The 20,537-nt window shown below is 40.0% G+C and overlaps 3 protein-coding genes and 1 pseudogene across 3 annotated transcripts; all 4 read right to left on the reverse strand.

The window, feature by feature from the left end:
• LOC141775922 (protocadherin gamma-A11 pseudogene) lies at nucleotides 1-3,909 on the reverse strand (annotated as a pseudogene).
• A 1,005-nt stretch (nucleotides 3,910-4,914) lies between these two features.
• Nucleotides 4,915-7,979, reverse strand: LOC141775923 (protocadherin gamma-A11-like). Its single transcript, XM_074649661.1, has 2 exons — nucleotides 5,285-7,979; nucleotides 4,915-4,941 (listed from the first exon to the last, which is right to left on the reverse strand). The coding sequence occupies exons 1-2, from the start codon at nucleotides 7,667-7,669 to the stop codon at nucleotides 4,915-4,917; spliced, it is 2,412 nt and encodes an 803-aa protein (XP_074505762.1). The 5' UTR covers nucleotides 7,670-7,979.
• Nucleotides 7,980-8,969: 990 nt separating this feature from the next.
• On the reverse strand, nucleotides 8,970-12,219 carry LOC141774835 (protocadherin beta-15-like). Its single transcript, XM_074647650.1, has one exon. It carries the CDS (start codon nucleotides 11,702-11,704, stop codon nucleotides 9,266-9,268), a length of 2,439 nt encoding a protein of 812 aa, XP_074503751.1. The 5' UTR covers nucleotides 11,705-12,219; the 3' UTR covers nucleotides 8,970-9,265.
• Nucleotides 12,220-12,961: 742 nt separating this feature from the next.
• LOC141774837 (protocadherin beta-15-like) lies at nucleotides 12,962-15,975 on the reverse strand. The gene has a single exon (XM_074647651.1). It carries the CDS (start codon nucleotides 15,725-15,727, stop codon nucleotides 13,133-13,135), a length of 2,595 nt encoding a protein of 864 aa, XP_074503752.1. The 5' UTR covers nucleotides 15,728-15,975; the 3' UTR covers nucleotides 12,962-13,132.
• Nucleotides 15,976-20,537: the final 4,562 nt, after the last annotated feature.

The raw sequence follows: 20,537 nt of genomic DNA on the forward strand, positions 1-20,537 counted from the left end.
TCATAACAGTTTCCTTTCTACATAGCAAAACGTGCATCTCTCATTCATTTGCTGGGAACATGATTTACAGATTTATGTAATTGACACTTAAATTTGAAAGTTATATTTTGAGTTATCAGTATGTAAAGTCAAGTGGTCTTTTCTAATTTCTCGTTCCCTTAAGGTTGACCATAACTCTGTGGAAAACAGGATTAATCTGTGAGCCACAACAAAAGTTCAATGTAATAAAAAGAAGCACAAAACCTGTCCAGAGCCACCTTGCTCGAGTCTAAAGTGGAGACTATGGCTATTTGACAACACAATACAGCAATATTTATATGCTAAAAAGCTAAGTGATATTTCTAAAAAAAAAAAAAATATCGTAATAGTAAGAAGCCTTGGTGAGATGACTTTACGGAAGGATTTTTTTTTATATTAGAATAATATTTCAGACAAACTGTCCTTTAAAGATGCCGTTAAATAATCCCAGATTCCCAGACAGTATTGAACCCTACCTCCAACATTCATAATAATATACTGTAAATGTCCCATGGATCGCAAAGGTGATACCACATAGTGCCATTATGAATGAAGGATGAGCAGCTGAACAAAGTCTGTGTGGTGGGTCGAAGTCATGATTAATCACTCTAAATTGAAACAATGCTGACATAGTATAACTGTTTTAATTTACGGATAACATTACCCTATCTGCCAAGAAAAATCAAGAGGTAGATCTTCACAACCAGCAAACAAATGCAAAAAAGAAGCCTGTTACTTTTGAAAATGCCCTACAAGATCACCACAAGGACCATCCTATCTGTCACCAGTCATTTTCTATGGATTACTATCATTATTATTATCATTATTATTATAGTATGTTTTCTGGACCACAATAACGGTATAAATGTTGATACTTATGTTATGATATAGTCTTTATATACTCTAATAAGTCTAAGATACTAGTTTCACCACACCATTAGGCTGACATACTGACTGTATATCTTCACATTACACAGTATACTCCCTACTGTCACTAATGGAACATTCATTTGTTTTTTCTGAACAGACAAAAGCCCATCTGAGAAGGACAGGACAAAAAAATAATGGAAGGCGTTAATGTTACTTCAAACCGTGAGACTGTAAAGATATTTTCTCCCAGATACAACAGCTAAAATATAAAATGCCAAAACGAAATTCCTTACATCTGTGAACACACGGGTAAATATTTTATGATGCCCAACCCTGTCAAACAAGACGTGAAAAAAGCGTTAAAATGAATCTACATTTTTCGGTAAAACAAACAAATAATAAATAAACATATTCCTACCTCTGGAGATCCATCTGACTCTCCAAAAACATCAGCAAAGTCTGATGGACTTTTCCTCAGAGTCTGGTCAGCAGGCAGTGTGCTGTCATTGTAAGAACTGACGAACTTAAAGTCACTGGTCCTAGAACCTGTTGTCAGGTAGGCGTCATAGTTGTAAGCGCTGCGTAAAGTTCCTGTTCCGTCAACATCTGCGTAATTAGGAGGGAGATAAGCGCTGGGGATGGCAACTGCTCCATCAAACAACAGTCTGGGCTTTCTCCTGCGACAAAACCTCACACCCATGATGATGATGATAAAGGTCAGAAAAAAGGTGGACACAGACACCAGCGCGATGATCAGATAAGAGGTCAGTTTGGAGTTCTTCTCATCATAAGAAATATCCTTCAGTTCTGGCACCTCAGCCAAGTTATCAGAAATCAGTAAATACATGGAACAGGTGGCAGAGAGAGAGGGCTGTCCGTTATCTTTCACTGCCACAATAAGGTTCTGTTTCATGCTGTCAGACTCAGAAATGTCCCGCTGTGTCCTGATCTCTCCGCTGTGGAGACCGATAGTGAAAAGTCCCGGATCAGTGGATTTCACTATATGATAGGACAGCCAGGCGTTCTGTCCGGAGTCCGCGTCCACCGCTATCACTTTGGACACCAGAGAGCCTCCGTGTGCAGCTTTGGGGACCAGCTCGGTCATGAAGGAGTTGCCCTCCGGGGCGGGGTACAGTATCTGAGGAGAGTTGTCATTCACATCCGAGATGAAGACACTGACGGTCACGTTGCTGCTGAGCGGAGGAGAACCGTTGTCTCTGGCCATCACGTGGACTTTAAAACTCCTGAACTGTTCATAATCAAACGACCTCACAGCGTGGATCACCCCCGTGTCTCCGTTAACAGATAGATAGGAGGACACCGGGGCACCGTTCACCTCACCAGCTAACAGAGAATAAATCACTGTACCGTTTTGTCTCCAGTCGGGGTCTCGAGCAGTAACGGAACATAAAGTGGAGCCAGGTTTGTTATTTTCACTCACATATGCGCTGTAGGACTGTTCCTCAAACACAGGTGGGTTGTCGTTGATGTCTGCTACAGATAACTGAACACTTTTAGAGGAGGACAGAGGTGGAGAGCCCTCGTCAGTGGCACTGATTGTAATGTTGTAATCAGACACTAGTTCACGGTCCAGTTGTCCTGTGGTCACCAGAGAATAATAGTTTTTAATAGAAGGAACCAACTTAAAAGGGACGTTTTGCTGAATGGAGCAGCGGACCTGTCTGTTATTCTCAGAGTCTCTATCCTGAACGTTAATGATGCCCACCTCTGTACCAGGTGACACGTTCTCAAGCATGGGGTTAGTCAGTGATTTCATATATATCACTGGAGCATTATCATTTATATCAGTAACATCTATTATAACTTTGGCATAAGAGGTCAGTCCTAAACCATCTTTAGCTTGCACTCTCATTTCAAAAGAACTAATTTCTTCAAAGTCAATCACACCAGTTACTTTAATTTCTCCAGTTTTAGGATCAATAGAAAATACATTTACATTGTCATCAGAAACGTGACCAAAGTGATAAGTCACATCTCCATTCACTCCTTCATCTGCGTCAGTAGCACTAACATTAATCACTATGGTATCTGGATGAGAGTTTTCAGACAGACTTGCTTTATAAACAGCCTGGCTAAACACTGGGGCGTTATCATTAGCATCCAGTACAGTGACGTGTATGATTACAGTACCTGATCTCTGAGGAGAGCCTCCATCTAGAGCTGTAAGGAGCAAATTAATCTCCTTTTGCTTTTCCCGATCAAGTTTATTCTCCAGCACGAGTTCAACCTTATTACTATCAACAGCGAGAATAAAGTTATCGTTCTTTTGTAGGTTGTACCTTTGAACAGTATTTTGACCTATATCTGCGTCATGGGCCTCCTCGATGGAGAAGCGGTTTCCCTTTTCAGCTGACTCCCTTATTTCCATTTCAATCACACTTTCTCTGAATGTTGGCGAGTTGTCGTTTACATCTTGAACATGAAGACTTAGTCGATGAAGCTCTAGAGGATTTTCTAACACCAGATCTACTTTCACAACACACGAGGGTTTCTTTCCACAAAGGCTTTCTCTGTCCATTCTCTCCGACGTGATCAAATCTCCGGTACTCAGATTAATATCACAGTACCTCTTACGAGTCCCCTCAAAATCAACACGGGCCTTTCGGGAAGATAAGGTCCTCAGATCCAGACCGAGATCTTTGGCTATATTTCCAATAACAGACTCGCGTTTCATCTCTTCAGGAATTGAATAACTCAGGTCTCCATTAACGAGGTGCAGCGTTACAATAAAGGAAGCGAAAAAGAGGATCGGACGAAGCGCTGGAAATCCTTTGTCTCCCATCCTGACAGAAAAAGGCGTCCTCAGCTCGTTCAATTTATACTTTCCAGTGCGAAACAATAGAAGCTGTCGAAAAACACCAAATAATCCAACACTTCACAGCGATGTCCTCGATACAATATGTTCGGAAATGTAAGCCATTCTCTGGAAAATCTGCAGCTGATGTTTAGGTAGTAGTAGTGGGTGGAGTGGTGAGAGTCTATTATCTGTCAGCCAACAGCGACACCATGAGTCAATTTTTAACTTCACACTAAAATATTCCTCACAAAGTCTCAAATCACATTAAGATAATAGGTAAATCTGTTCCACGAGTACAACTGAGCTCCATGAGATTTAGATGTTGCCATTGATTGAGATTTCTAACATTTGTTATATCCAGGAGGTAGGTTATAGATAAACAAATATTACAGTTTGAGCCTCTGAAAAAGGCCAGCTAAACTTTAGTACAACACTGTAACATATTATTGTAATATAAAGCGGTTATTGAGGGCTTCGTATTAAGACTATGAGATGGGGAATTACGCAATTTACAACAACTTTTTCATTAGCCTACATATACTGTATATCATTATCATAATTATTAGGTGGAAATACAGAAAACATGGCTGGAGAGAAGAAGACATCTCCAGTTGCTGCTGTGTCTGAGCGCCTGAGGAGCGTTTCAGCACCATGGACAGATACCTTCAGATTTGGACGATTTAATGGCACAAAGACGGTAAATGTTGTGTTGTTCCCAGAGTTCTTAGACTGTACTAACGTGAGTTTGTGAAAGTTTCATAAAAGTAAAGACCAAATTATTCTTACACCTAAACCGTTAGCCTCCTTCCCCTCGGCTGACTCACAAATAGAGCTCTAATTTCCATCACTTGCTGATAAGTGACAATAAGATAGACTGAAAAAAATGTTTTACAGCGAACAATGTAAAAGCAAAAACTCACGAAAGCCTGCGCAAAAATCTCTGATTTAAAAAATAATAATACTGTGACAGCTACACTCATAACTTCACTTTGCTGATAAAAAATGTTCTTCAAACTATCCATTTTACAGGAGGCCCAGGGTTTCTTCTGGCAAAGATCAGGTTGAAGTAACTCCTTGGTCGCGATTGATTGTTTTATTCTAAATAGGTAATTACTTCCACTTATATCAACAAACACCAGCTTTATAAAACAAACAAACTGAATTACATATGACAACTAACTATGTCGTCAAGTAATCACATTTAAAGCTTATCTTTCTGACGGAGGACCTGAAAACTATGTGGACAAGAACTTAAAATAAAAAATAAAAAAACACATCTCACAAATGAACACAACGTGATGAGTCCCTTGGTTTAAAGGACATTAGGCAGACAATAATTGTCTTAAGTAATTTACAAAGTAGACGGCAACCAAAAACAAATACATTTCCTCCCATTATGCAAAAAGTTTGCTTCAACTACCACACACTCACTTTCGGAGGTATCATCATTTTTTTCTGGTATACTAAATAGGGTGGTAATATGGGTAATAGAACGCAGAGATGCTGCAGTAAGACATACAGTACATGAAACCAGATAAAATGCATTGTGAACAATGAAGTACTTTGAACAGTTCCTACCTCAGGAGAACTATCACAATCCCCAAACGCCTCAGCAAAGTCTGATGGACTTTTCCTCAGAGTCTGGTCAGCAGGCAGTGTGTTGTCATTGTAAGAACTGACGAACTTAAAGTCACTGGTTCTAGAACCTGTTGTCAGGTAGGCGTCATAGTTGTAAGCGCTGCGTAAAGTTCCTGTTCCGTCAACATCTGCGTAATTAGGAGGGAGATAAGCGCTGGGGATGGCAACTGCTCCATCAAACAACAGTCTGGGCTTTCTCCTGCGACAAAACCTCACACCCAGGATGATGATGATGAAGGTCAGGAAAAAGGTGGATACAGAAACCAGCGCGATGATCAGATAAGAGGTCAGCTTGGAGTTCTTCTCATCATAAGAAATATCCTTCAGTTCTGGCACCTCAGCCAAGTTATCAGAAATCAGTAAATACATGGAGCAGGTGGCAGAGAGAGAGGGCTGTCCGTTATCTTTCACTGACACAATAAGGTTCTGTTTCATGCTGTCAGACTCAGAAATGTCCCGCTGTGTCCTGATCTCTCCGCTGTGGAGACCGATGGTGAAAAGTCCCGGATCAGTGGATTTCACTATATGATAGGACAGCCAGGCGTTCTGTCCGGAGTCCGCGTCCACCGCTATCACTTTGGACACCAGAGAGCCTCCGTGTGCAGCTTTGGGGACCAGCTCGGTCATGAAGGAGTTGCCCTCCGGGGCGGGGTACAGTATCTGAGGAGAGTTGTCATTCAAATCCGATATGAAGACACTGACGGTCACGTTGCTGCTGAGCGGAGGAGAACCGTTGTCTCTGGCCATCACGTGGACTTTAAAACTCCTGAACTGTTCATAATCAAACGACCTCACAGCGTGGATCACCCCCGTGTCTCCGTTAACAGATAGATAGGAGGACACCGGGGCACCGTTCACCTCACCAGCTAACAGAGAATAAATCACTGTACCGTTTTGTCTCCAGTCGGGGTCTCGAGCAGTAACGGAACATAAAGTGGAGCCAGGTTTGTTATTTTCACTCACATATGCGCTGTAGGACTGTTCCTCAAACACAGGTGGGTTGTCGTTGATGTCTGCTACAGATAACTGAACAGTTTTAGAGGAGGACAGAGGTGGAGAGCCCTCGTCAGTGGCACTGATTGTAATGTTGTAATCAGACACTAGTTCACGGTCCAGTTGTCCTGTGGTCACCAGAGAATAATAGTTTTTAATAGAAGGAACCAACTTAAAAGGGACGTTTTGCTGAATGGAGCAGCGGACCTGTCTGTTATTCACAGAGTCTCTATCCTGCACGTTAATGATGCCCACCTCTGTACCAGGTGACACGTTCTCAGGTATGGGGTTAGTCAGTGATTTCAGATATATAACCGGGGCGTTATCATTCATATCAGTAACATCTATTATAACTTTGGCGTAAGAGGACAAACCTAAACCATCTTTAGCTTTGACTCTCATTTCAAAAGAACTAATTTCTTCAAAGTCAATCACACCAGTAACTTTAATTTCTCCTGTTTTAGGATCAATAGAAAATATATTTTCGTCGTCATCAGACACATGGCTTACGTCATAAGTCACATCTCCATTCACTCCTTCATCTGCATCAGTAGCACTAACATAAATCACTATGGTATCTGGAGGAGAGTTTTCAGGCAGACTGGCTTTATAAACGGCCTGGCTGAACACTGGGGCGTTATCATTAGCATCCAGTACAGTGACGTGTATGACTACAGTACCTGATCTCTGAGGAGAGCCTCCATCTAGAGCTGTAAGGAGCAAAGTTATCTCCTTTTGTTTCTCTCGATCAAGTGTATTTTCCAGTACAAGATCAACTTTGTTACTGTCAACAGCGACAATAAAGTTGTCGTTCTTTTGTAGATTGTACGTTTGAACAGCATTTTGACCTATATCTGCGTCATGGGCCTCCTCCATAGTGAAGCGGTTACCCTTGTCGGCTGACTCGCTTATTTCCATTTCAATCAAATTATCTTTGAATTTTGGCGAGTTGTCGTTTACATCTTGAACATGAAGACTTACTCGATGAAGCTCCAGAGGATTTTCTAACACCAGATCTACTTTCACAACACACGAGGATTTCTTTCCACAAAGGCTTTCTCTGTCCATTCTCTCCGACGTGATCAAATCTCCGGTACTCAGATTAATATCACAGTACCGCTTACGAGTCCCCTCAAAATCAACACGGGCCTTTCGGGAAGATAAGGTCCTCAGATCCAGACCGAGATCTTTGGCTATATTTCCAATAACAGACTCACGTTTCATCTCTTCAGGAATAGAATAACTCAGGTCTCCATTGACGAGGTGCAGCGTTACAATAAAGGAAGCAAAGAAGAGGATCGGACGAAGCGCTGGAAATCCTTTGTCTCCCATCCCGACACAGAAAGGCGTCCTCAGCTCGTTCAATTTATACTTTCCAGTGTAAAAAGATAAAAGCTGTCGAAAAACACCAAATAATCCAACACTTCACAGCGATGTACTCGATACAATCTGTTCGGAAATGTAACCGCTCCTCAGGAAAATCTGCAGCTGATATCTATGTAGAAGTAGTGGGTGGAGAGGCGAGAGTCTATTATCTGTCAGCCAACAGCGACACCATGAGTCAATTTTTATCTTCACACTAAAATATTCCTCACAAAGTCTCAAATCACATTAAGATAATATTCACTGCCGTTCAAATGAAATGCGCATGTTCGGTAAATCTGTTCCCCGAGTACAACTGAGCTCAATGAGATTTGGATGTTGTCGTTGCTTGAGATTTCTCACATTTGTTATATCCAGGAGGTAGGCTATAGATAAACAAATATTACAGTTTGAGTCTCTGAAAAAGGCCAGCTAAACTTTAGTACAACACTGTAACATATTATTATAATGTAAAGCGGTTATTGAGGGCTTCGTATTAAGACTATGAGATGGGGAATCACGCAATTTACAACAACTTTTTCATTAGCCTACATATACTGTATATCATTATCATAATTATTATGTGGAAATACAGAAAACATGGCTGAAGAGAAGAAGACATCTCCAGTTGCTGCTGTGTCTGAGCGCCTGAGGAGCGTTTCAGCACCATGGACAGATACCTTCAGATTTGGCAGATTTAATGGCACAACGACGGTAAATGTTGTGTTGTTCTCCTTGCCAGAGTTCTTTGACTGTACTAACGTGAGTTTGTGAAAGTTTCACAAAAGTAAACACCGACTTATTCTTACAACTAAACCGTTAGCCTCCTTCCCCTCGGCTGACTCACAAATAGAGCTCTAATTTCCATCACTTGCTGATAAGTGACAGTAAGACAGACTGAACAACATGTTTTACAGCAAACAATGTAAAAGCAAAGACTCACGAAAGCCTACTCAAAAATATCTGATTTAAAAAATAATAATACTGTGACAGCTACACTCATAACTACACTTTGCTGATAGAAAATGTTCTTCAAACTATCCATTTTACAGGAGGCCCAGGGTTTCTTCTGGCAAAGATCAGGTTGAAGTAACTCCTTGGTCGCGATTGATTGTGTTATTCTAAATAGCGAATTACTTCCACTTATATCAACAAACACCAGCTTTATGAAACAAACACACAAACTAAATTACATATGACAACTAACTATGTCGTCAAGTAATCACATTCAAAGCTTATCTTTCTGACGGAGGACCTCAAAATAATTGAAAACTGTGTGGACAAGAACGTAAAATTAAAAATAAAAAAAAAACATCTCATAAATGAACACCAAGTTATGAGTCCCGTGGTTTAAAGGATAATAGGCACACAATAATGGTCTTAAGTAATTCACAAAGTAGACGGAAACCAAAAGCAAATACATTTCTTTCCATTACGCAAAAGGTTTGCTTCAGCTACCACACGCTCACTTTCGGAGATATCAACATTTTTTTTTCTGGTATACTAAAAAGGGTGGTAATATGGGTAATAGAACGCACAGATGCTGCAGTAAGACATACAGTATATTTAAAAAAAGCCAAAATGCATTGTGAACAATGAAGTACTTTGAACAGTTCCTACCTCAGGAGAACTATCACAATCCCCAAACGCCTCAGCAAAGTCTGATGGACTTTTCCTCAGAGTCTGGTCAGCAGGCAGTGTGTTGTCATTGTAAGAACTGACGAACTTAAAGTCACTGGTTCTAGAACCTGTTGTCAGGTAGGCGTCATAATTGTAAGCGCTGCGTAAAGTTCCTGTTCCGTCAACATCTGCGTAATTAGGAGGGAGATAAGCGCTGGGGATGGCAACTGCTCCATCAAACAACAGTCTGGGCTTTCTCCTGCGACAAAACCTCACACCCAGGATGATGATGATGAAGGTCAGAAAAAAGGTGGACACAGACACCAGCGCGACGATCAGATAAGAGGTCAGCTTGGAGTTCTTCTCATCATAAGAAATGTCCTTCAGTTCTGGCACCTCAGCCAAGTTATCAGAGATCAGTAAATACATGGAACAGGTGGCAGAGAGAGAGGGCTGTCCGTTATCTTTCACTGACACAATAAGGTTCTGTTTCATGCTGTCAGACTCAGAAATGTCCCGCTGTGTCCTGATCTCTCCGCTGTGGAGACCGATAGTGAAAAGTCCCGGATCAGTGGATTTCACTATATGATAGGACAGCCAGGCGTTCTGTCCGGAGTCCGCGTCCACCGCTATCACTTTGGACACCAGAGAGCCTCCGTGAGCAGCTTTGGGGACCAGCTCGGTCATGAAGGAGTTGCCCTCCGGGGCGGGGTACAGTATCTGAGGAGAGTTGTCATTCACATCCGATATAAAGACACTGACGGTCACGTTGCTGCTGAGCGGAGGAGAACCGTTGTCTCTGGCCATCACGTGGACTTTAAAACTCCTGAACTGTTCATAATCAAACGACCTCACAGCGTGGATCACCCCCGTGTCTCCGTTAACAGATAGATAGGAGGACACCGGGGCACCGTTCACCTCACCAGCTAACAGAGAATAAATCACTGTACCGTTTTGTCTCCAGTCGGGGTCTCGAGCAGTAACGGAACATAAAGTGGAGCCAGGTTTGTTATTTTCACTCACATATGCGCTGTAGGACTGTTCCTCAAACACAGGTGGGTTGTCGTTGATGTCTGCTACAGATAACTGAACAGTTTTAGAGGAGGACAGAGGTGGAGAGCCCTCGTCAGTGGCACTGATTGTAATGTTGTAATCAGACACTAGTTCACGGTCCAGTTGTCCTGTGGTCACCAGAGAATAATAGTTTTTAATAGAAGGAACCAACTTAAAAGGGACGTTTTGCTGAATGGAGCAGCGGACCTGTCTGTTATTCTCAGAGTCTCTATCCTGCACGTTAATGATACCCACCTCTGTACCAGGAGACACGTTCTCAGGTATGGGGTTAGTCAGTGACTTCAGATATATCACTGGAGTATTATCATTCATATCAGTAACATCTATTATAACTTTTGCGTATGAGGTCTGTCCTAAACCATCTTTGGCTTCCACCCTCATTTCAAAAGAACTCCTTTCTTCAAAGTCAATCAATCCAGTTACTTTAATTTCTCCAGTTTTAGGATCAATAGAAAATACATTTACATCGTCATCAGATACATGACTTAAATCATAAGTCACATCTCCATTCACTCCTTCATCTGCATCAGTAGCACTAACATTAATCACTATGGTATCTGGAGGAGAATTTTCAGGCAGACTGGCTTTATAAACGGCCTGGCTGAACATTGGGGCGTTATCATTAGCATCCAGTACACTGACGTGTATGACTACAGTACCTGATCTCTGAGGAGAGCCTCCATCTAGAGCTGTAAGGAGCAAGTTAATCTCCTTTTGTTTCTCTCGATCAAGTTCATTCTCTAGTACGAGTTCAACCTTGTTACTGTCAATAGCGAGAATAAAGTTGTCGTTCTTTTGTAGGTTGTACCTTTGAACAGCATTTTGACCTATATCTGCGTCATGGGCCTCCTCGATGGAGAAGCGGTTTCCCTTCACAGCTGACTCCCTTATTTCCATTTCAATCAATTGCTTTTTGAATTTTGGCGAGTTGTCGTTTACATCTTGAACATGAAGACTTAGTCGATGAAGCTCCAGAGGATTTTCTAACACCAGATCTACTTTCACAACACACGAGGGTTTCTTTCCACAAAGGCTTTCTCTGTCCATTCTCTCCGACGTGATCAAATCTCCGGTACTCAGATTAATATCACAGTACCGTTTACGAGTCCCCTCAAAATCAACACGGGCCTTTCGGGAAGATAAGGTCCTAACATCCAGACCGAGATCTTTGGCTATATTTCCAATAACAGACTCGCGTTTCATCTCTTCAGGAATAGAATAACTCAGGTCTCCATTAACGAGGTGTAGCGCTACAATGAAGGAAACGAAGAAGAGGATCAGACGAAGCGCTGGAAATCCTTTGTCTCCCATCCTGACAGAAAAAGGCGTCCTCAGCTCTTCAATTTATACTTTCCAGTGCGAAACAATAAAAGCTGTCGAAAAACACCAAAAATCCAACACTTCACAGCGATGTACTCGATACAATATGTTCCGAAATGTAAGCCATTCTCTGGAAAATCTGCAGCTGATATCTATGTAGTAGTAGTGGGTGGAGTGGTGAGAGTCTATTATCTGTCAGCCAACAGCGACACCATGAGCCAATTTTTAGCTTCACATTAAAATATTCCTCACAAAGTCTCAAATCACATTAAGATAATATTCAATCACGTTCAAATGAAATGCGCATGTTCGGTAAATATGTTCCCCGAGCACAACTGAGCTCCATGAGATTTGGATGTTGTCGTTGCTTGAGATTCCTAAAATTTTTATATCCAGGAGGTAGGCTATAGATAAACAAATATTACAGTTTGAGCCTCTGAAAAAGACCAGCTAAACTTTAGTACAACACTGTAACATATTATTATAATATAAAGCGGTTATTGAACGCTTCGTATTAAGACTATGAGATGGGGAATTACGCAATTTACAACAACTTTTTCATTAGCCTACATATACTGTATATCATTATCATAATTATTATGTGGAAATACAGAGAACATGGCTGAAGAGAAGAAGACATCTCCAGTTGCTGCTGTGTCTGAGCGCCTGAGGAGCGTTTCAGCACCATGGACAGATACCGTCAGATTTGGCAGATCTAATGGCACAAAGATGGTAAATGTTGTGTTGTTCTCTTTGCCAACGCTCTTAGACTGTACTAACCTGAGTTTGTGAAAGTTTCACAAAAGTTAACACCGACTTATTCTTACACCTAAACCGTTAGCCTCCTCCCCCTCGGCTGACTCACAAATGGAGCTCTAATATCCATCACTTACTGATAAGTGACAGTAAGATAGAGTGAAAAACATGTTTTACAGCGAACCATGTAAAAGCAAAGACTCACGAAAGTCTGCGCAATAATTTCTAATTAAAAAAATAATAATACTGTGACAGCTACACTCATAACTACACTTTGTTTATAAAAATGTTCTTCAAACTATCCGTTTTACAGGAGGCCCAGGGTTTCTTCCGGCAAAGATCAGGTTGAAGTAACTCCTTGGTCGCGATTGATTGTGTTATTCTAAATAGCGAATTACTTCCACTTATATCAACAAACACCAGCTTTATAAAACAAACAAACTGAATTACATATGACAACTAAGTATGTCGTCATGTAATCACATTCAAAGCTTATCTTTCTGACGGAGGACCTCAAAATAATTGAAAACTGTGTGGACAAGAACGTACAATTGAAAATAAAAAATCACATATCACAAATGAACACTAAGTGATGAGTCCCTTGGTTTAAAGGACAATAGGCACACAATAATTGTCTTAAGTAATTCACAAAGTAGACGGCAACTAAAAACAAATAAATGTCCTTCCATTATGCAAAAAGTTTGTTTCAGCTACCACACACTCACTTTCTGAGGTATCAACATTTTTTTTCCGGTATTCTAAATAGGGTGGTAATATGGGTAATAGAACGCACAGATGCTGCAGTAAGACATACAGTACATTAAACCAGCCAAAATGCATTGTGAACAATGAAGTACTTTGAACAGTTCCTACCTCAGGAGAACTATCACAATCTCCAAACGCCTCAGCAAAGTCTGATGGACTTTTCCTCAGAGTCTGGTCAGCAGGCAGTGTGTTGTCATTGTAAGAACTGACGAACTTAAAGTCACTGGTTCTTGAACCTGTTGTCAGGTAGGCGTCATAGTTGTAAGCGCTGCGTAAAGTTCCTGTTCCGTCAACATCTGCGTAATTAGGAGGGAGATAAGCGCTGGGGATGGCAACTGCTCCATCAAACAACAGTCTGGGCTTTCTCCTGCGACAAAACCTCACACCCAGGATGATGATGATGAAGGTCAGAAAAAAGGTGGACACAGACACCAGCGCGATGATCAGATAAGAGGTCAGTTTGGAGTTCTTCTCATCATAAGAAATATCCTTCAGTTCTGGCACCTCAGCCAAGTTATCAGAAATCAGTAAATACATGGAGCAGGTGGCAGAGAGAGAGGGCTGTCCGTTATCTTTCACTGCCACAATAAGGTTCTGTTTCATGCTGTCGGACTCAGAAATGTCCCGCTGTGTCCTGATCTCGCCGCTGTGGAGACCGATAGTGAACAGTCCCGGATCAGTTGATTTGACTATATGATAGGACAGCCAGGCGTTCTGTCCGGAGTCCGCGTCCACCGCTATCACTTTGGACACCAGAGAGCCTCCGTGTGCAGCTTTGGGGACCAGCTCGGTCATGAAGGAGTTGCCCTCCGGGGCGGGGTACAGTATCTGAGGAGAGTTGTCATTCACATCCGATATGAAGACACTGACGGTCACGTTGCTGCTGAGCGGAGGAGAACCGTTGTCTCTGGCCATCACGTGGACTTTAAAACTCCTGAATTGTTCATAATCAAACGACCTCACAGCGTGGATCACACCCGTGTCTCCGTTAACAGAGAGATAGGAGGACACCGGGGCACCGTTCACCTCACCAGCTAACAGAGAATAAATCACTGTACCGTTTTGTCTCCAGTCGGGGTCTCGAGCAGTAACGGAACATAAAGTGGAGCCAGGTTTGTTATTTTCACTCACATATGCGCTGTAGGACTGTTCCTCAAACACAGGTGGGTTGTCGTTGATGTCTGCTACAGATAACTGAACAGTTTTAGAGGAGGACAGAGGTGGAGAGCCCTCGTCAGTGGCACTGATTGTAATGTTGTAATCAGACACTAGTTCACGGTCCAGTTGTCCTGTGGTCACCAGAGAATAATAGTTTTTAATAGAAGGAACCAACTTAAAAGGGACGTTTTGCTGAATGGAGCAGCGGACCTGTCTGTTATTCTCAGAGTCTCTATCCTGAACGTTAATAATGCCCACCTCTGTACCAGGTGACACGTTCTCAGGTATGGGGTTAGTCAGGGATTTCAGATATATCACTGGAGCATTATCATTCATATCAGTAACATCTATTATAACTTTGGCATAAGAGGACAAACCTAAACCATCTTTAGCTTGCACTCTCATTTCAAAAGAACTAATTTCTTCAAAGTCAATCACACCAGTAACTCGAATTTCTCCAGTTTTAGGATCAATAGAAAAGAGATTTTCATCGTCATCAGATACATGACTTAAATCATAAGTCACATCTCCATTCACTCCTTCATCTGCGTCAGTAGCACTAACATTAATCACTATGGTATCTGGAGGAGAGTTTTCAGGCAGACTGGCTTTATAAACGGCCTGGCTGAACACTGGAGCGTTATCATTAGCATCCAGTACAGTGACGTGTATGACTACAGTACCTGATCTCTGAGGAGAGCCTCCATCTAGAGCTGTGAGAAGCAAATTGATCTCCTTTTTTTTCTCTCGATCAAGTGTATTTTCCAGTACGAGTTCAACTTTGTTACTGTCAACAGCGAGAACAAAGTTATCATTCTTTTGTAGGTTGTACCTTTGAACAGCATTTTGACCTATATCTGCATCATGGGCCTCCTCCATAGTGAAGCGGTTACCCTTGTCGGCTGACTCCCTTATTTCCATTTCAATCAATTGCTTTTTGAATTTTGGCGAGTTGTCGTTTACATCTTGAATATGAAGACTTAGACGATGAAGCTCCAGAGGATTTTCTAACACCAGATCTACTTTCACAACACACGAGGGTTTCTTTCCACAAAGGCTTTCTCTGTCCATTCTCTCCGACGTGATCAAATCTCCGGTACTCAGATTAATATCATAGTACCGTTTACGAGTCCCCTCAAAATCAACACGGGCCTTTCGGGAAGATAAGGTCCTCAGATCCAGACCGAGATCTTTGGCTATATTTCCAATAACAGACTCGCGTTTCATCTCTTCAGGAATAGAATAACTCAGGTCTCCATTAACGAGGTGCAGCGTTACAATGAAGGAAGCGAAGAAGAGGATCGGACGAAGCGCTGGAAATCCTTTGTCTCCCATCGTCGGAAAAATCACGTCCACGGCTTGTACAAATGACTGAACAGAACAAAAAAATCCAATTCCAAAACTGAGTCAGTAATCCAACATTTTACAACAGGGAACGCGATGAAAAACAGTCGACGAATGAAAGGTTTGTTCTGAGAAATTACAACCGATTGTAATGCAGTAACAGTGGGTGGAGATGTCTGAGCTACTTGTGTGTTGGTCTACAGCGGCACCATGAGTCGCTTTTCACTCTTTGCACCTTCATCCAACATCCTCCACAAAGTCTGAACCCGCCTCATCTTCACCCTCTTTAACACGAACTGTGTGCCACATGTAAAACATAAACGCCACAATATAATGTATAATGTTCAAATATAAAAAAAGTCCACGGATAAACAGCCACTCCTTATTCAATAAAGTCATGAACCATTATGCATATCACTATACAATAATGTTAGTACACAACGTGTAAGCTATGTGGTAAATAGCTTTATGATCTTGTTAAAGGTATGAACTCTTGACTAGTTTATTGATGAAAAAAAATCACAAACAGGATGTTGCTAAAAAGTATTTTTTATTATTACTTATTAGGAAGATATGATTAGAATAAAACGCTGCACATGTATGCTTATAGGCATAGCTCATTTACAAGTTCTCTTATATTGTGTTACAAAATATTCACTCTTAATACATCACTGAAGGGACAAATAAATCACTACGTTATTGTAGTAGTAATAATAGTAGTAATAATAGTAGTAGTAGTAGTAGTAGTAGAAAATATGGCTAAAATAGAAAAATCAGTTTCCAGTTGCACTAGTTGTTTCAGAACCATGGACAGAGGCAACAAGATGATCACATGGCTAGGTGCCCCCATATTTGTTATAATTAATACAAAATATCCATACATCAACACAGCTTTGCTCTATGATGATAAATGTGATGTCGCGAACAATTTTCAAACCACACTGACAATTAAGGCAGTAAGAGAGTCGGAACAACCACACAAAACTGTGAGTAAAACACAGACCTAAACTGTTTCAGCACCATGGAAAGCGACACACATTGACAGACATTTCTCTGGTCTTACTCCTCAACAAAATTGGTATCTGCAATTAAAAACAGGTCAAGATTTGCCTTTATGTACTTATAAAAATAATAATATAATGTAATCCACTTAAATGCATCATGAAGGCGTAAAATCCAGTCAGCAATATAATAAAATAAATGCACAGTATAGTCTACATTATGACCACAAGGCAGCACCACATCTGCACAAGTGTTAAAGGAGTACTCCAATTGAGCATTGCACTCCTTTGATATTGTTGGACTCACTATGGGCAGTTTAAACAGAAAAAATATCAAAATCAATGTGCAGAAAAGATGTCGTCTTTATTATTCAAGCTATTTGTCTTCTTTGTCAAAACCTGGCGTCTGCATTACCCATAATGCAACTCGTACGCTGACAATCAGAGATTCGGGTGTGCAGTAGCAGCTAATGTGGTCTCGAGCCATTAGCCATAAGCAGAGATGAGGAGCGGGCTACAGAGGTGTAGTTAGCTCACTTCTCTCTAGCTCCATGCCCACAGATTTTTTTCATTTTCAAACTTGTAGTCTTCAGCCCGCTGATGCAAATGACATCACTTGAGGCAGTTAATCAAATTTTGCTCAGCTCCTTCTGGAGCCCTACAAGTTTTATACAACTTTTGTTACATATGCTTCAGTACTCCCCAAGTCCTCTAAACAGACTTTTATGAGTAAAATCAATGGAGTTCTCCTTTAAGAGGCACTGAGCTCCATGAGACACATAATCACACATAACACTGACAGTGGGCAACAATGATCTTTCGGCGCTGTACACTTTTCAAATATCCTTCTGCATTAGCTCCATTGAATCACATAGACGTTACAGTGTTACTCTAAACTGTTTCTTGGTAAAAGTTCTGGGTAAATGAACTGTATGTCAAAATCACAAACTATTGCATTTATCTGGTTTTGATCAGCAATTCAAAGCAGCGGATTATTTGTTTCTGTTATTGATATATAAAATAATTAATTGATTTACCATTGGATTATCTAGTTCTGGAAACTATGGCCATCACTGGATATTCTAGCTTCATTATAACCAGCCAGCAGCTCCTCCATGGCCTTAACTCAGCTAAATGTAAACAATATATCTATATCCTAATCTCTAAATTGCAATAGTAAGTCCTAAACCTAAATCAAATATAAATTCTAATGAGTCTCAGTTAATGATGTCTGTAACACAGTAACTATCACTGGGTTCAAATCTATTACTCCATTCTCTCCTTTGTCTCTTCTTCATGGTAGATGTCACAGTTCAGCATCTAACTAATGCAATGGCCGTAGTGCAGCAGTACCACTGTCCTGAGATGGAGACAGACAGACAGACAGACAGACAAGAACATGTCAGCCTGGTGCGCCGCGCTGCGAAGCCACCGGCCGGTTGTCACTGTGCTTGTTGCCTTTGAGCCGCGAAAATTTAAAAATGTTTTCGGCACAAATATAAATATATAAAGCCCAAAAGTTTAATAACGCTTCATCATACACACATTAGTATGGCAACTAAGTTAGCATACAACTGTACGTTAGCCAACCAACTTTGTGAATGCTACATTGTAAAAAAAAACATTTTCTTTACAGTTTTCTTCAAGAAATTTTACATTTGTTTTCTGTATTTCGTAATGACAGAAAAAAATGTAAAAATTACATGTTTCATTAGTGATTTATATGTAGATGGTCTTAGATTTACAGTATTTTTTGTAATCACAATCGTAATTATCTGTATTTAAGCTTTTCTTGATCATTTTTAAAGATAATGATTCTGTTTTTTAGATGTTTATGACTCTATTTTAACAATTCATTTATGTTAGAAGAAAAGTATTTCATGGAATTCTAAAAATATTTCTTGTAAAAATATAGATTTTTTTGCATAACTTCTGGGAGTTAATGTAAATTTGGGCTTTTGCAACGTAAAATTACATGTTTAATTTGTGATTTATATGTAAATGGTCTTAAATTTACGGTGTATGACTATTCTAGCAATAAATATATGTTAAAAGTAAAATATATCTTGTAATATTACAGTAATAAAGGCTAATTATATAACGATAATTACTGTTTTTTTTACAGTTTATTTATGTTAATTAACGGACAGTATTTTCCGTTTTTTAACAGATATTTTCTGGTGCCACTGCTGCCGGAAAATTTCCGTTATTTTACACTTTTTTTACAGAGTAACTGAGCTTCAATAATTAAGCTACCTTGCTAACGTTTTGGTTACCATGGTGAAGACGTTAATTTACCGATTAATATTTAATGTATTATATTGGTCCCTATTAAATAAACCATGAATGAATGAATGAATTAACTTTTATTGCAATTGCTGCACGTTTTGCAAGACACCAGATGTCACTGTGCTTGTTGCCTTTGAGCCGCGAAAATTTAAAAATGTTTTCGGCACAAATATAAATATATAAAGCCCAAAAGTTTAATAAGGCTTCATACACATATTATTACTATGGTAACTAAGTTAGCATACAACTGTAGGTTAGCCAACCAACTTTGTGAATGCTAACAGAGCTTCAATAATTAAGCTAGCTTGCTAATGTGTTGGTTACCATGGTGAAGACGTTAATTTACCGATTAATATTTAATTTATTATTCAAGATTCAAGAGTTTTATTTGCCATTTGCACCTAAGTACATTATAATTCTGAGCAGTTTACACCTGAGTCAGCTTTAAGAAAATAAAAGGTAGAAAAGGCACAAGGTAATTACAGTACAAAATAAGTAGCACATTCAACTCAACACAATAAATAAATAAATTATTAAAATATAAAACGCCTCAGTGTAGTCAATAAATAAACTAAACTACCCTCTGCATAGGAACGATACCCCCAGAATACAAATATACAGTATATATGTATATATATGCTCCATGACCATGTTAAAAGAACTTGTAACTCTAATAAACAATATTTAAAAAAAGAAATAATTCATATATTTCAGACAATTACACAGTGGAAGGCAGCATATTGCACAGCATTACAGTCCATTGTATATTGGTCCCTATTAAATAAACCATGAATGAATGAATTAACTTTTATTGCACACATTATGAGACTAAAACAATTACAACAAGCCACCGGCCGGATGTCACTGTGCTTGTTGCGTTTGAGCCGCGAAAATTTGAAAATGTTTTCGGCACAAATATAGAAATATAAAGCCCAAAAGTTTAATAAGGCTTCATCATACACTCATTATTACTATGGCAACTAAGTTAGCATACAACTGTACGCTAGCTTGCTAACTTGGTTACCGTGGTGAATACGTTAATTTACCGATTAATATTTAATTTATTATATTGGTCCCTATTAAATAAACCATGAATGAATGAATGAATGAACTTTTATTACACACATTATGAGACTAAAACAATTACAACAAGCCGCCGGCCGGATGTCAAAATTTTAAAATGTTTGCGGCACAAATAGAAATATAAAGCCCAAAAGTTTAATAAGGCTTCATACACATATTATTACTATGGTAACTAAGTTTGCATACAACTGTATGTTAGCCAACCAACTTTGTGAATGCTAACTGAGCTTCAATAAACATAAATATGACGACAAAATGTAAGTAATGTTAGTAAGCGAACTACTTACCGGCTCCGACTCACTGGCCGCGTTGGTTACCATGGTTGGTTACCATGGTTGGTTGCCATGGTGAAGACGTTAACTTAGCGATTCATATTTAACTTCAGTTTGTCGCTGCTGGACAACTTGGAAGATCTTTCTAATCGTTTC

Source organism: Sebastes fasciatus, chromosome 10 (assembly GCF_043250625.1).
Source record: "Sebastes fasciatus isolate fSebFas1 chromosome 10, fSebFas1.pri, whole genome shotgun sequence".
NCBI lineage: Eukaryota > Metazoa > Chordata > Actinopteri > Perciformes > Sebastidae > Sebastes > Sebastes fasciatus.

Excerpts from the sequence above, each read along its gene's own strand:
- LOC141774837 (XM_074647651.1), bottom strand. The coding sequence starts at position 15,727 with ATGGGAGACAAAGGATTTCCAGCGCTTCGTCCGATCCTCTTCTTCGCT.
- LOC141774835 (XM_074647650.1), bottom strand. The coding sequence starts at position 11,704 with ATGGGAGACAAAGGATTTCCAGCGCTTCGTCTGATCCTCTTCTTCGTT.
- LOC141775923 (XM_074649661.1), bottom strand. The coding sequence starts at position 7,669 with ATGGGAGACAAAGGATTTCCAGCGCTTCGTCCGATCCTCTTCTTTGCT. Across the intron at positions 4,942-5,284 it reads ATTGTGATAGTTCTCCTGAG|TTTTCAGGTCCTCCGTCAGA; the intron begins GTAGGAACTGTT and ends TTGTCCACATAG.